The sequence below is a fragment of the Python bivittatus genome, unplaced genomic scaffold, assembly GCF_059951505.1.
Source record: "Python bivittatus isolate LINGU-HERP-01145 unplaced genomic scaffold, Pbiv_v1 ctg000070_np1212, whole genome shotgun sequence".
Lineage (NCBI taxonomy): Eukaryota > Metazoa > Chordata > Lepidosauria > Squamata > Pythonidae > Python > Python bivittatus.
The window spans coordinates 33,315,020-33,330,943 of record NW_028277034.1 but is presented as its reverse complement, the minus strand read 5'-3'; the positions used below and the strand labels follow the sequence as shown (position 1 = coordinate 33,330,943).

General features: G+C 37.7%; 1 protein-coding gene across 1 annotated transcript in view; it reads right to left on the bottom strand.

Moving 5' to 3' along the window:
- Positions 1 to 15,924, bottom strand: part of SEC24D (SEC24 homolog D, COPII component) — a 73,903-nt gene that overhangs the window by 15,454 nt on the left and 42,525 nt on the right. Inside the window, exons 10-15 of the mRNA XM_088132919.1 lie at positions 11,375 to 11,490; positions 8,054 to 8,178; positions 6,877 to 7,065; positions 5,824 to 5,917; positions 2,622 to 2,738; positions 1,013 to 1,183 (exon numbers count right to left, since the gene is read on the bottom strand). Of these exons, the coding sequence (XP_087989045.1) occupies positions 1,013 to 1,183; positions 2,622 to 2,738; positions 5,824 to 5,917; positions 6,877 to 7,065; positions 8,054 to 8,178; positions 11,375 to 11,490 (812 nt within the window). The remainder of the gene's footprint in view (positions 1 to 1,012; positions 1,184 to 2,621; positions 2,739 to 5,823; positions 5,918 to 6,876; positions 7,066 to 8,053; positions 8,179 to 11,374; positions 11,491 to 15,924) is intronic.

Sequence of the window (15,924 nt, the reverse complement as noted above, 5' to 3'; positions counted from 1 at the left end):
TTTGCCCCACTGTATATTCATTTAATGTCAGGAAAAGGACCAGAATACTACTAAACATAAATAAGCAAAGACAGACATAATTCATATAGTTCTTTATCCTATTTGGAATGGAGAAGAAAATCAGATTAAAATTTTAGTTCTGATCATATACACGGCTGCTAGACAAAGTTTTTTCCTCACTTCACTACTAGAGAAATATGAATTGCATCCTTCATTATTTGTTCCTATAAGTGCTCAAGACTTGTCATATATTTTTTTTCCCATACAACAACCCTGTGAGATAGTTTGAGCTAAATGACTGTGTCCTGTCAAATTTTCAACCCTAATCCTCTGACTGAAGGTAGACTTGGACCTTTAACCCCCTGGTCCTTGTCCAACACCTTAATCACTGCACCACATTTTCAGAGGTCTTATCATAAAGTTTCCTGATGGCCAAATAACACATTATGCTTATCATACTGTTGATGAGTGGCTCTCCTGATCTGTATTTCCCATCAGACTCAGCTAAAATGGTCAGTGTTGAGGACTGCTGTTGAGGATTGAAGTTGGATGTGAAGGTTATTATCTAGTGGGAAGTCCTCCAGAACAATATCCAAAGAAAGATTTTGGGCCTTCCTGTGCCTGTCGAAGATGGAGGTGGGATATCCTACAATCTCTAACAGAGAATTCACACTACATTTATAAAAATCATCAATTGATTTGCTATGTATGGACCACTATTTTTGGGACCGCTACATAAGCTTGTTGTTGGCAAATCGTCATCAGGTGATATAATAATGCTTGTGACTCCTTTATCCACAATGTATGCATCCCAGTTTCTAAATAAATAGATAAAGTTAAAAATGCACTGAAATCTTGCAAACTTGACAAAATTTAATGAGATTTCAAGAAAGAACAAATTTTCGGCTATTTCAATTGTTTATGTTATTTTGACAGCTGTTCCATAAACCATCTACAATATTGTCAGAGTGATCTACTAACCCCAGGTTGCAAAGGAGCTTTTGTCAGTTACCTGAAAATTGTTGTACTTGTACAGTGTTCCTCCAGTATGCAAAGTCACAAGGCCCATGGAAGCTATATCTGCATACTGGTTTGGGAAAAGGAACAAATCTACACAACAGCCGTTAGCAACACAGTCTTTGGCCAAGGCCTCGTAAGTATTTGTCTGGGGCTGAAACAGCATCTGGAGAATGTAAAGTAAGCATTCTAAGTAACTGGCAAACAAAAGAACAAGATTTCGCCATGAATAAAGAGGCAAACAAAAAAGTAAATGCAATTAAAATATAGTTTTAAGAGTTAAACAATTTTCACCAGCACAGGTATCAAACACAAAGGCAGCTGCATGTTTTCTTGAAAAGGATATATAATCTGTTTTCAGGTACTAATCAAATATCTTAATGTACTGAGAAAGAATTGTACAGTTTGCACTGATATGTTCATTAACTGGTACAGACAGTCCTCATTTACCGATGGTCATTGGGACTGGAAACCGTCACTAAGCAACGTGGTCATAAGGCGCAATGTTATGACAGCGGTTTTGGCAGTCCCACTTGCCATCATTGGGTGAATCCCATGTAGTTGCAGCATCCTGTGGTCACATGATCGCCATTTGCAACCTCCTGCCGGCTTCCTCATTAACTTTGCTTATTCGAAGCCGGCAGTGAAGGTCACAAATGGCGATCGTGTGAACTCATGACGTTGATTCTTTGTATTTAGTACATATGTATTTTATTACAGTATTTTCTTTTACCTATTTTATCTTGAAATAGACCTTGTATTTTGCCTTTGTTTTATTTTATTTTATTTTTGATATGGTCCTAAGAATAATCAAACAATAAACTATCTATCTTAGTTAACAAGATACATATAACCGGCTATGCCCAAATGAATAATCCACACTATGTTCCTAACCTGATAGTCTAGTTCATAAAATGTTATGACCAATGGCTGGGTTAATATGACATGCTGAACCACAAGTTACTCATCCCCATTTTAACCTAGTCTTATCAGCTAAATGAGAGAAGCCGTCATTCCACCCCCATAAGAATGTTTCCAAAATTCTCTTCTCTTTTGAAATAATTTCTAAAGCTAATTTTACTCCATCAAACTGAATAAAAACTAGCAGAAAAACAATGCAAAGTAATTTCTATGCTTGACAGCAATACATCCCAAAGCAGAGTTAAAACATATTAATTAATGCTGAAGGTTCATATCGCAGCTTTCTATTCACTACTACTACTTAATACTACTGCTACTTTTATCCATTCGTTTTATTAATTCATATTCATTTTATTATTTATTCTATTTTTGTTCAGAGCCGTTTTCATAGTTTGTCATCACTGCTAACTGGATGAGTTGCAAACAATGGCAGCTTCCCACAGAGTTTGTGTCAGTGCTACTAGGTCAGAATGCCTCAATAGTGAAAGCATCTTCTGACTACAACTGTCTCTGCTATACTGAGAATTAAACTGGCTACATTAACCTAAATTCAATTTGTAAAACTTTTATTGGCAAAAAAAACAATTACAGATGAACTTAGTAAAAATGAACTGCAGCAAACATAACCACGTTTACTCTTTTATGCGGCAAGTTGTAGAATAATTCCTTTGTTTAATGAATACCTTCTCTTTTTCTGTATTGACCAATTTTCTGTCATCTCTGTTCTTCAGCTTCCCTGGTGCCTCTGCAGTTGGCAATGAAGAGTGGAAGATAAACAGTTTTCCAGTGCACTCCGCTGCCTGTAACAAAAATAGAAAAGAAAAAAAAGAAAAAAACAAAAATGACCTTTATTCTCCCGCAGATATAAACTTCTGAGATAAAGCCTTATACAGTTCTGTTATTCCAGTATAAACTCTCAGAGACTTTATAAACTAAATACTCCATTTGTTTAGAGCTTGAACTTCATTTGATACCCTAATACTTCTCCCACCAACCAAAAAAAAAAAAAAAATTGAAAATTGAAACCTAGTATCTACAAAAAAATCTAACATAGTAGTATTTAGGTCATGGATATACTTAAATCTCTCTCTCTCTCTTTCTCTTTCTCTCTCTCTCTCTCTCTCTGTGTCTGTGTGTGTCTGTGTGTGTGTGTGTACACGTGTCTTTGTATTAACAGGCACATCAGGAAAGTTGAGATTGTCCATCCGCAAAGTTTAATCCAGTTAATTACAGTGAACGACTTTAGAACTTGGGGGCCCTGAAGTGCCCATTAGGGACAATCCTTCAGCTCAAGACTCAGCGTCATGAATAGGGGAAGGAGATAATATGACAGATTCTCTGTACAAGTACAGCAATACAGGGTTTGTAGCATTAATTTCACTCATGTTCATAATGCTGTTGGCAATAGAGAAAATGATTCCATATGGAACACAGTGTTGACCAGAGTGTGGAAAAACAGCATGGGTTTATCTAAAGATTGTTAGAATGGACATACAAGTTTAAACATCTTGATAACGAAACTAGCCAAAACACATCACTAAAATAACAAAGTTTATTCAACTGCACTTTACAGTTATACTTTAGGGCTACCTAGAAGGCCCAAGTCAGGAAACAGAAGAGTTTCGAGGCAGACCAGGTCAGGAAACACAAGAGTCAATGGGACTCTCTTGTTGTAGGAGTAATAATGGAATCTTGAAAGCCCTACCAAATTTTCTTCTGTCCTCTCATACACTATTCAGAATCACAGACTTATTTTAAACCTGTTTCTTAAACTTACTACTTTCCCAGGGCTGAGATTTCTTGAACAGTTTCTTTTATCAATTAACAGCTCTTGAGTTTCTTCACCAATGTTCACTCTGACTCACTTTACAGATGGCCACACTTGGATTAAATAGAGAAGCAAAAAAAGTTTCCACAATATTTATTTTATTTCAGAGATATCTTCCTAAAATACCCGGAATACACAGACATCTACTATCCATCACTAATTATCAGTGTTTACTTGGTTCTTTCATGTTATTCACAGAACTAGAAAGAAGCCTAGTCTTGAGGCAATCTGAATTTTTCATATAAATGTCCACTGAATCTTATTAAGGATTGAGATGCTGATTTTTTAAATATTAAAAATCCATAAAATGTATGATGTAGTAATTTTGTCTAAGTCATCATTACACTCTAGGTAATCAAAGGTTTCACATCAGAAAAACAAAAGAAATGGAGGTATCATGAAATATATGTAATCACTTGGGAGAGAGGGCAGTTAAATTTGCATCAACCCTTCTCACATGTCAATTCTGCATTTGTCACAGAAGCAGTACGATTATTGTGTGTGTCCATACACACACACCATTACTTTACCCGTCCACCCCTGAGTTCCAATCATTTGTTATGTGTATGTGTATGACAGGAAGCCTATCTTATACTTAGTCCCTCTATGAGCAGTTTAAATTGTAATTTTTTACTCCACCACCACACCATTTCAGACAGACCAATTATTATTTAAACATCAAATTGCTCTTCCTAGGAAGATGATAAAATACAAACATGCTGTGATCATCTGATTTATGTAGCAAGGCATGCGTTATTGAATTTGTTCACAGTTGGCATTGTGAGGGAAAAAAGCAAAGGAAAATAAATGCAGAGACTATAAGTCTGCTGAGCCATTGATATCACTTTCATGGTAAATACACAAACACACACACACACACACACACCCCATTCCAGATGGATCCTCCTTTGAAGTTATGATGTATTCAATATATGGAGTATGGTTTTAATTTTCTTGTGTATGTGCTTCCAGCACTCTTGTTCATTTCTTTTAGACACAGTTGATGCCATTTGTCATTTATCTAATTTATATGACTAAATGCATTTTCCTTAAAATTAAATGTATGTATGTGTGGATCTCTGTCCACAGATATGTGACTATTTTTAATATAAAACCAATATATCCATACTTAAATACATACATTCTAATTAAGAATGACCTAGAATTATTACTTCCAAAATTAGATTCCATCAGGACAACAAATAAACCACATGCTATTTTTAGATATAGAAGCAGCTGCCTTTTTAATCAGATCATTGCTCCATCTAATTGAGCATTGTCTTGATCAGCAGTGGCTCTTCAGTTCTCCAGAAATCCTTTCCAGTCTTGAGACACCAAAGACTAATCTGGAGTCTTTCTGTGCAAAGGATGCTTTCAAAAACAATATGCTGAACATGATATTTCTGAAAATAAGCTACATTCTATGAAACAATTCACATTTTTCCATCATCACCATCCACTTTTAATTGCTCTGGAATCTATATTTCCATATCAGAAAACACAATACGATCAACTGTTGACTTAGAATTAAAGCTATTTCAGTGTTTTCTCTACAGAAGCATCAAGCAGATATGTGCAACTGAAGGAGTGAACTAAACTGGAGGGTTTAACTAGCCTTTAAGCAGCAACTTGAAGGTCACACTCCAAAGTGAGTGCAGCTAGGACACAAAGTGGGTGGGACCAACTAATGTTTTATTATGAAAGATACAAGAGCAATTAAGAGGTTCTGAATATGGAACAGATCATTATTTGGTAGTCTTAAGAATGGATCTTCAGAGATGCATCCATTAAATCACTAGAAACTGTGCTTAACTCAAATGAAATTTACCTCTTTTCAAATAAATTTTAAAAATGTACTTAAGTTTCCTTTTTTTGGCTTCTATTAAGGAAAGCAGCATACACAAAGAAACTTCCAGGTATAGTACAAAATTCTATTGCTACACAACAGTAGTAGTGTTCCTAGGTTTTATGGTGCAACCTGGGGAAAAATAAATCAGTATTTTTCAAGGAGAGTTTTTCATAACTTAGCAAGGCTCTGAAGTGAAAAGGAGTCTAACCTTGAGTGCTTCCATGCCTGCCTGGATCACAGGAGCAAAGACTGTCTCGCTCTCATTTGTTTCTCCAAACATCTCAGGAATCTGGTCCAGCAAGCTAGACAAGGGAATAAAAATTGGTGGTTCAAAAGATTGGACTAGACAGAAGAAATCATCCTTCCCCAATCTGGTGCTCTCAAACTTGGTGAAACTACAACTCCCATAATAAAAATCCAGCTTGTCCATTATGGGACTTAATCTGCAATTAAAGCGTTTAGGAAGGCTGGGAAATTATAAAGATCCATTTTTCCCTTGAAGGCCTCAACATTTTCATTAAACAAAAGGTAAAACAATTATATTTATTTAGATCATCCGCCTTTACAAAACTATATAAAGACCCTTATTTGGCAAGAAAAAAAAATAGGAAGCTCATGCAAAGAACATTTTTACTTGGACTATAATCTATTACGTGAAAAGAAATTACATTTTAAACAGGGCTTGAAACAAAGTACAAAATTTGACAAGTATCTTTCACAACAGTTTTAGGAAAATTATTTATGAACATACATTTTATAATTTAAACAGTGAGTTCAATTGTACTGAACATGTACACACAAATATACAAATCTACCCAACTGCAATATTAGCTACACAATTCCTCAAAAGAATAGGTTGCAATTTGCTTAGGTTGCTAAGAATGAGACTGATAATCTTTTCAAGGTTTAGGTGCCATTACATGATTTTGTGCAATGGCCCAGCCATGCCTCCAAAAGTTTTCCCATTAATTTGGGAGAGTTTGTCCACTAAAAAAAAAAAAAAAAATTAATCTGGGAGGTTTTGTGATGATTGAAATTCTTTCTCGGAGAAACTGTGCGTCATGCTTTTGTAGCTATTGAAATAGTCTACCCATAGAAATATGCATAGTACCATATATGAGCACAAAGATATTAGTTCATGTGACTGCTCTTTATATTGTAAAATATAAAGTTCATATTGTTGGGAGTGCCTGGCTTTTTATACATGTGATCCCTGCTGAGATACTAATATGAGAAACAAATATATAAAATATTTACTTACTTATTAATAACAGACTGTGACTCTTGGAAGTTGACAAGGAAGCCATCCAACAAAGGTACAAACACTTCACTGACATCAGTGACTACCATCATTTGAGGCTGTGCGAGAGTGCTTTTTACATTGAAGAAATGAAGGACTTTATTGTAAGTGACAAATCCAACTCGAATTGTTGAAACTTCTTGTTCCTCCCTTGAAGAGAAATATTTTTAGAAAGCACAGTTGCAGGAAATTGCTTTATACTGTTATTATATTACCTTACTCAAACATTCAGATTTTATCTGAACATGGTAGATAAAAGACTACATCCGCACACACGCAGCTCTTGTTGAGACCTTTCAGTGAATCCATTTCTGGCCGACATAGAAGGTCAGAATCTGGATCTGACTTAGAAGGAATAAATCAGTTATGAAGAACACTGACTGACTTTCAAAGCAAGCATTGGGCTGTAGACACCCAACGTTTTGGTTTTCTAAGAGTAACTATATAAACTATGTATACCTCAGAAGTATTTTTAAGTTTTTTGTTTTAATAAAATTACCTTTAAAAACCCAATTTAGACCGTGTAAGTAGCCTGGTAGACACCAAAGAAATGAACACTGGTACCTCTAGGAACTATCCTGGATGGCTCTTACAACAGTTCCAAGGAACTCCTTTCTTCAGCCCACTTATCTGACTACTTTCGAAACAATGCTCCTACTGAAAAAAATAGCAGTACAATCTCCTTAATTCAAGCTTGACCCCTGGTAGCTTTATGGACAGGGCCATGCAGTTTTCTTGCTCATAATATGGAAGCTATTCGCCTTTAAACATGGGATTTCCTGGTGGCTTCCCACCCAAGTTCTATCCAGATCTAAGCCTGATTAGCTTTTTGAGTTTGGCCAAAGTGAGCTGGATCATGCTAAGCTGGCTCAAGAAAGAGAAAGAGAGACAGAATCCAAACAAATTATAAACATGTGACAAGCCTGATTCTGTTTTTGTTTTATTACATTAAATATCTGCTTGAAACTGAGTGCAAGGGGTTGAAGATGACAACATGGTGTGCATCATTACCGAAGTGAAAGCAGAAGGAACGAAATCAAATAATCTATCCATCAGTCAAGACTTTCACCTATCAGTTGTTTTTAAAATTAAAAAATGTTATTACTTTTGCTGAATATTTATTACACTTTTTTCTTACTTTGGAAGTCTGTTTAGCACAGTTTTTAGTTCTTCACAAATGAGCTTAACAATACCACTTTTTATGTTATTGTATGACACATCAATCATAAAAATATAGGCTGGTGGCCGGGGCAGTTTGTTGTCCTATGAAGAAAGAAAAAACAACAATAGTATTTTCCAAGATTTTCAAACCAACCAGAGATTTCCAAATACTACATTACTACTGCTGCTGCTACTACTATTACAATAATTATAGCTAATTAAAGTGTCACTCTCTGCTGATATTAAGATTCATTTCAGTGAAAGTATTGCAAAATTACAAAATTCAAACACTGTATATTGGGCTAATTTTCTATCAGTAACTTATCTTTCATTTATCATTCTCTGTTCACACTTCTTTGGCATGAAGTTTATAACTATGCAGCTAGTGCATGAAAAATATGATCTAACCAGATGTTGATAAGAATTACCATACAACATGATTTAGTCAATTCAAACTCACTGTGGCATCATTAAAAATCAGGCATACACTTCAAAAATCGCAGTCATCCTGCCAAGCAACTTCCCACCCAGAAGAAAAAGAGGTGGGAGATTTTCATCAGGATGATGGTGCAAGGCAAAAAGATATAAACACCATGATCTGTCCTGGGTGTTGTGATCTCAATGTGGGGGTGCAACATACATGCTTATTTAAAAAGGAAGGTAATTTTCATTGCTTCCCTCTCGCACTTTCCTAATACCACTTCATTTAAGTTACAAGGTACAAGGGACTAAAGGGCAAAAATAATTTTATGAAAGAATCTCTTGTTCCTCCTCCTACAGGTGGAGAGTTCCCATGCAGAACACTGTTCAATATATACACTCACTTTTATATGTACTGCATGTGCACGTATATATGTTCTACACATTCTGGGTTAGTCAAATGTTCTGAAGTTCCACAATTTTTACTTAATTCTAGGAGCTGGATGATGAAGTATCTTATGAACTTAAGATATTAATAATATTAATCAAGAATGTAGGCAGTGTGTTTCTCAGATCTTCCCGAAGAAAACATTCAGCATCGAGACAATTTATGCGAACGTTATTGAGGATAACTGCTCAACTGCTCAGCTGTTCACTGCAAACACTCATAGGTCGCCTTTGCTCCAGGAAGATAAAAATTATAAATGACTTTCCCTCTGCTCCAATTCAGGAATTCTGAATATTCCTTGAAGTCAAATATAAACTTAGAATAGGCTCCCATATTTCCTCTTTCAAACAATCAGCTTGAACTCTAGCATGAGTTAAATGCTTTATAAAAACCACTTCCTGTACCGTAAGTAACTCATAGAAGTCCATTTACACATTCATAAGTTAATTGTTGAAAATAAAGGACAAGTTGATTAGAATGTATCATAGTAGTAATTGCTGAGTAATTGCATCATAAGCTATTAATGTCAATAATGACTGTTTCTTCTCCTTTCAGTCATAAGCATCAGATGCCAGCATAACATCACTCAGAGAAATAAGGGAACTGCAGAAATATATGAGGAGCTTTGAGTTTTAAAAAGCTGTTCTAACTAATCTCCAAACACCACCACAAAACACCTATCTATATATTAAATTCTCCCTAGATATTTATCATCATGGTTAATATTCCTACATATTTATTATCAATAAACACAATAGAAAGTAGTCATTTTCCTCAGATATTGAGGTGGAGAGTTTCAATATCTTCCCCCAAATTATCAATGCTCTACACTAGTGAGAAAGTTTACAATATGAAATGTCAACTATAAAAGGGGTATGGACAGTTCATAATTCAACTTAATTAAGAACATTTTATAAATTAGAAAGAAAAAACTGAATCCTACAAAGCCTTATCCAGAGATCCATGCAAGTTCAAGAGAACACGTAAGTCACAAAATGATAGGTTGGAAGAGAATTTGGAGGTCATCTTGCTCAACCCCTTGCTCAGTGCAGGATCCACTACAACATCTCTAACAGACGACTATCCAGTCTCTATTTGAAGACTTCCAGAAAATGATAACACTCCACCCTGTTCCATTGGTTGACAATTTGGGAATGTCCTGCTGATCTACTTCCTTGTACCTTTAACCCACTGGTCCTGGTCCTGGTCCTGGTCCTGGTCCTGGTCCAGGTCCAGGTCCAGGTCCAGGTCCAGGTCCAGGTCCAGGTCCAGGTCCAGGTCCAGGTCCAGGTCCAGGTCCAGCTACCTGGGGCAAAGAGAATATGGTTACTCTCTCTTCCATGTGACAGGTATGAGAAGGGAGTTGAAGGCTGCTATTGTACCTCCCCTCAGTTGTCCCTTTTATAGGCTAAACATACTCAGATCCTTTAACTATTCCTCATAGGCTGGGCTGGCTTTAAGCTAAGGATAAGTAGACACTGGCCTAGGATTCCAAAACTTAGGGGGCACCAATGCCACCCCTTCTTCCAAATCATTCTAAAAATACAAATCTTCACATCAGCGCAAGGTGGCACCATCAGTCAATGTGGCAGTCGCCATATACTCTTGAGCCAGTAATGCTCAGAGGGCTTTCTTTCCAGACTCCTCACCATCTTGGAAGCCCTACTCTATATTCTTTCCAATTTGTCACAGTCCTGTTTGAAATGTGGTATCCAGAACTGAACACTGAGTAGGGCAGAGTAAAGTGGAACAATTGTTTACATTGATCTGGGCATTATGGTCCTGTTTAAGGCAGCCAACATAGCATTTGCCTTTTACCAGCTGCACCACACTATTGGCTGATGTTAAGTTGTGGTCAAAAAGTAGAACCAGGTCTTTTTCAGATGTGCTTTGAAACATCAGAGATTTCAAGTCAGATCAATGAGGGAACCCTGTTCTTTGGCTTACCAGGTTATCAGGTTAAAGAAATAGTGGCTATATTCGTAAAAAAATGGTAAGCTTGGTTAGTTTTAACCCTGATCAGATTTTATGAGCCTTAGTGACCTGTCTGAACGCAGACAATTTATAGTGATATTCTGTGCAAATACAAAAAATGAACCAATTCAGTAATCATATTAAGCATGTTATGTGAACACATTTATTATATGGCTGTAAAATATGGATTCTGCTCCTCAAAATAAATTTCTTAGGGGGAGAAAAAGGAAAATTCCATTACATTAATGTAACTTACCATATTCATCTTTAAATAAGGTAAAATTAAAGATGGTAAGATAAAATATGGTAAGATTGGATTGCATATTTCATATTACCCTGGGTGTAGATTTTAACCTTAAACAAACAAATAAGGCTGCACATTTTTTACAGATGTAATGAATTCTCTCCGATTTAGCACACATACTACAATTTTTTTCCATGATGAATCAGACTTACCTTGCAATAATCTAAAGTAGCAACATACTCATATGATCCAAGTGACAGTTCCGGTCTTTCATAGTGGTCTATTCTTCTACCAATGTGATCCAGATGTTGAAAATAGAATGGAGGAACTAAAAAAAAGGGGGGGGGATTATTTATCTCCTTTTGTTCCACACAAATGACTATGCAAAATCTTACACTGCATTGTTCTGAAAATGAAAATACCTGATGCGTAACAGATTTTATATAAAAGGAGCAACATTGCAAGAGACGTGAGTAGCTCTTTTTCTAGCTCTTTAAATTGGTTTTGCATTACAACCATTATTGGCGAAGATGAAACCACTTGTAATATAAGTTTACATTTCCAGTCAAATCTCTTCATCTTGAACAGACTTCTTTTACTTGTCTCATCCCTATTCCTTCTGTCAATCTAATCGCACACCTTTTCAGTTGTAGGATTTAGGAGAGTTTCATCCTGTTAATATGCCGTCTGCCTATGGGATGCACAAGCAAACCCATACCTTTGATGTTATTCCTCTTCATATTCTGTTTTTCCTCTGACCACTTACATGAAGTCTCTTACTGGCTACTTCAGTATTTGCATGTTACCTACTTGCAATAGCCAATGCAGCAGTTTTCAATATGGAAGTTGCATTTCCTTAGGTAAATGCTAAACGGCAAACAGAAGGAAGAAGAAAAGAAGTGAGGTGGACTTGGATTGCCTCTAAAGGTTTTGGAAAAGGACTGATCCTGCACCTCAAAAGAACCCAAGAGTTTTTGTTCTTCTCTGGGGGGGGGGGGAAGCAAAGAGGTGCTACCTCTATGTTTTTGCTCATCTAGTGCAATTAGAGTTTAAGAATTTGAAAAGAAAAAGGGCTTTCCTTAGACCTGTCCTTGAGGAAAAGCAGTTTGCTGGAGGTAGATAGCAATTAAAAAAAAATGGCACACCTTCCAAGATGTAAAAATGTGATGGAACAATACATCTTACATTGTATTACTTCATAGAGGTAAGTAACACAGATAAGTAACGTTTGTGAAAATGCAGCCGCTCTCAGACCTCAAACAACTGTTTGCTGTAGAAACCTGTGACCTCCTCTGACATTCATACAATACACATTTGTGTACGATCTATCCTCCTGTTATGAACCCAGAAAATACTAGGCCATGCAGTGTTTCAGATTTAATTCAGGACCGTACCTTGAAAATTGTGAGAGTACAAAAGCATCACCTCTATCTGACTCCTTCAAGCAACAAGTTTTTGTAGAAACAGTTAGCTGCTGAAGGGGAGGCTACTGCAATCCTGGAAATACATTCACTATTATTTGACTATGACCATCATCTCCACAAGACGGGACATTGTTCTTTTAACTTCTGCTTATGATGAAACCAACAGTGCAAAAAAGAGGACAATGAAAAGAACACTGCAGGCATGCAAACCATTCTAGTTAAATGGCAATATCGGTCTAAATGTTTGACAGCTCACTGCTATATACATGTGTGAGAACTTTCTGCTGAATAAACAGTCCCTGCAGCCAACTGTCTTCTCTTTCTTTACACAGATTAAGCGTGGAGGCAAATAAAAGTTGGCAGAAGTCTTTCAAGGTTCATGTTGCACAGTTGAAAAGATTACTGTATTAGGGAAAGCTCTGTGCTGCTTCGATCCAGCTGAGGAAATCCAACTAGATGCAAGCATCTTGAAAGATGCATTCTGGCAAAGCCTTGGGACTCAGCCAGGAGCTCAGGAACTTGTATTTATGAGTCACATGCAGTTGTACTTGGACAAATATGGCATGGCATCTCCTGTTCAAAGCAACTCCAGTCACAGTAAAATTAATGGATGACTTAACCATGGGAGTCCTCTGTCTTAAAGGGAGGCAAGGCACCTTAATATTTGTTCTTTTCTAAATGGTTCAAAATGCATTTCAATCTATATAGAAAACAGTTTCATTCAATAATAAATACCTTTCTTTGCCTGCCTCCCTACTTTACTGAAATCACCCGTGGGGTATCAATTGACAGCGGTCCTATTATTTTACAGAAGTGATCTTTCAGAAAAATTCAGGTACTTTTCTAAAAAGAACAGATTGACTGTTCTTGTTGTTCATTCTTGTTGCGCATACACAGTACATGTATCTGTATATCTTAGGGAAAGCCTCTGATTCTTTTCTCTGCATGTCAAAATGGAACATTCTGTTTGTATATGGAAGCAACAGCACTTTCTTAATACGAAGGTTTCTAGCTTATCTTCAGTTGTTATTCTAACCTTGTAGAAAACAAAAGCTATGCTATTTGGTGTTCTTTCTATTCAATATATTCCACATAATTCCTAAAGCAAAGATTGAATGACTGTATTGCACATTTACAGTATGGCTGCCAGGGTAACACAAGGCTTTGAAAAGTCGACCTCCAATCAGGCAGAACATGAAGGTCCATGCTGAAATGTTTCCAATGGACAAATTCAAAATTTCAGTTCATGTGAAGTGAAATGTTTAAGGAAAATACCAATTCATCCTGGCATGATGCAGTTTCTTACTTTAGGATTGCAATTTTATACCTACATGTCTTGTTTTTTTTTTTTTTTTAATCTGCGCTCAGTCGTTACCGACTCTGCAGTGACTGCTTGGACGAGTCCTTGCAGTTTTCAAGGCAATTGTTTCGGAAGTGGTTTGCCAGAGCCTCCTTCCTAGGGCAGAGCCCAGCTGGCGAGCGCAGGAGGCGGGGTTTCCGTTGCTTCGCGCCCTTTTCAGGTGCGCGCGGTTTTTCGCGCTTACCGGCAACTGCTCCCGACTCCTTTTTTTTTTGCAAGGCGCCGCACCAGCATTTTTCCTCCCACCGGAGTGAGAGTCCCCATTTATCTACTCACATGAGTTTTCGACCTGTTGGGTTGACAGGAACTGGGGAGGAAACAGGAGCTCACCCTGCTAACGTGAAGGCTGGACTCGAACCGCTGAAGCGTCGACCATTTCTGGCCGGCAACTTTCAGCGTCATTAAGCCGCTGCGCCACCGCGTCTCCCTACATGTCTTGTGGTAATCCACAAACATATGCCTTTGGAGAAGCAGGCATAAGATTCAGCTGTCATGTGTATTTTAATATTGGAATAGAAACACAGAGATGCTAAGAAGAGAATAGAGTAGTGGGTGAAGAAAGTTCAGCAACATTTTCCAGGGGTCCTTACTTAAGAAGAAGATTAGCATGAACATCTAATCTTCATTCCCTTTGGTCTTAATTGATCATTCATTGGAATCACAGAGTTGGAAAGGGCCAATTATGTCATCATACCCAACCCCGTGCTCAGTTCATGAATCCAAATTAAAGAATCCCTGAAATATATTGTCCAGCTTATGTCTGAACAAATAATAAATGCAGAAGCAGTTCTTTGGTCAAGCATTCTCTATTTTCAAAGGCTATTGCAATAGCCATAATTTGTAAGCAACAGCTTCATTCAAAAGACAAGGAACTGCATTAAAATATATTTAACCTTCTTTGTCATTCAGCATAGTCTCTGAAAATAAAACTGAAGTATACAATCTCTATTAATTCATCTATACTAGATGAGATTTCCACACAAGTGACAGATTTTTAAGAAACAGTAATTCCATTTGGAATAAAGTGAAAGAAAAATCTTCTGGTTTTATTCTTTCTAATTAACCCAAATATTTCAACACTGGCCGCGCTTTTGGATGATCTCTGGCAAGGGCGTGATGGGGTTGTGCATCCATCCTTGCCCTACTCGACCTCTCTGTAGCTTTTGACACCATCAACCATGTTATCCTTCTAGATCGGCGCAGAGGATTGGGGGTGGGCAGCACTGTGTTGTGCTGCTTCACCTTCTTCTGGAGATGATTCCCATTGGTGGTGGTTGGGGAGGTGAGATCCTGCCCTCGGCCCCTCTTCTGTCGGATGCTGCAGGATTCGATGCTTCCCCTCCCTCCTATTTAACATCTATGTGAGGCCAATGGGTGAGCTCATCCATTGCCATAGGGTGAGGTGTCATCAGTATGCTGATGATACCCAATTATACATCTCTGCCCCTGAAGAATTAAGCGATGCTGTGAATGTCTTATCTCGGTGCCTGGAGGCTGTGAGGGTCTGGATGGGGAACAACAGGCTTCAGTTGAATCCTGGCAAGACTGAGTGGCTTTGGGTTTGGGGCCGTTTTGGTGCTAGGACTATGCCATCTTTGGTACTGAATGGGGTCGCACTACCCCAGACAGACCCAGTGTACAATCTGGGAGTCCTCCTGGACTCACAACTCCTGCCTGAAGAGCACGTGGCAATCATGGCTAGGAGGGCTTTTGCACAGCTTCGTGTTGTGCACCAGTTGTGCCCATTCCTAGATCAGAGGGACCCACTCACTGTCATTTATGCCCTAGTCACCTCCCGTTTGGATTTCTGTAATGCGCTGTACATGGGGCTGCCCTTGAAGAGTATCTGGAAGCTTCAGCTGGTGCAAAATGCAGCAGCCTGGGCAGTTATGTGTGCCCCTAGGGCAGCATGTTATACCTCTGCTCCACAAGCTGCATTGGTTCCTAGTTTGCTTGCAGGTCCAATTCAAGATGCTGA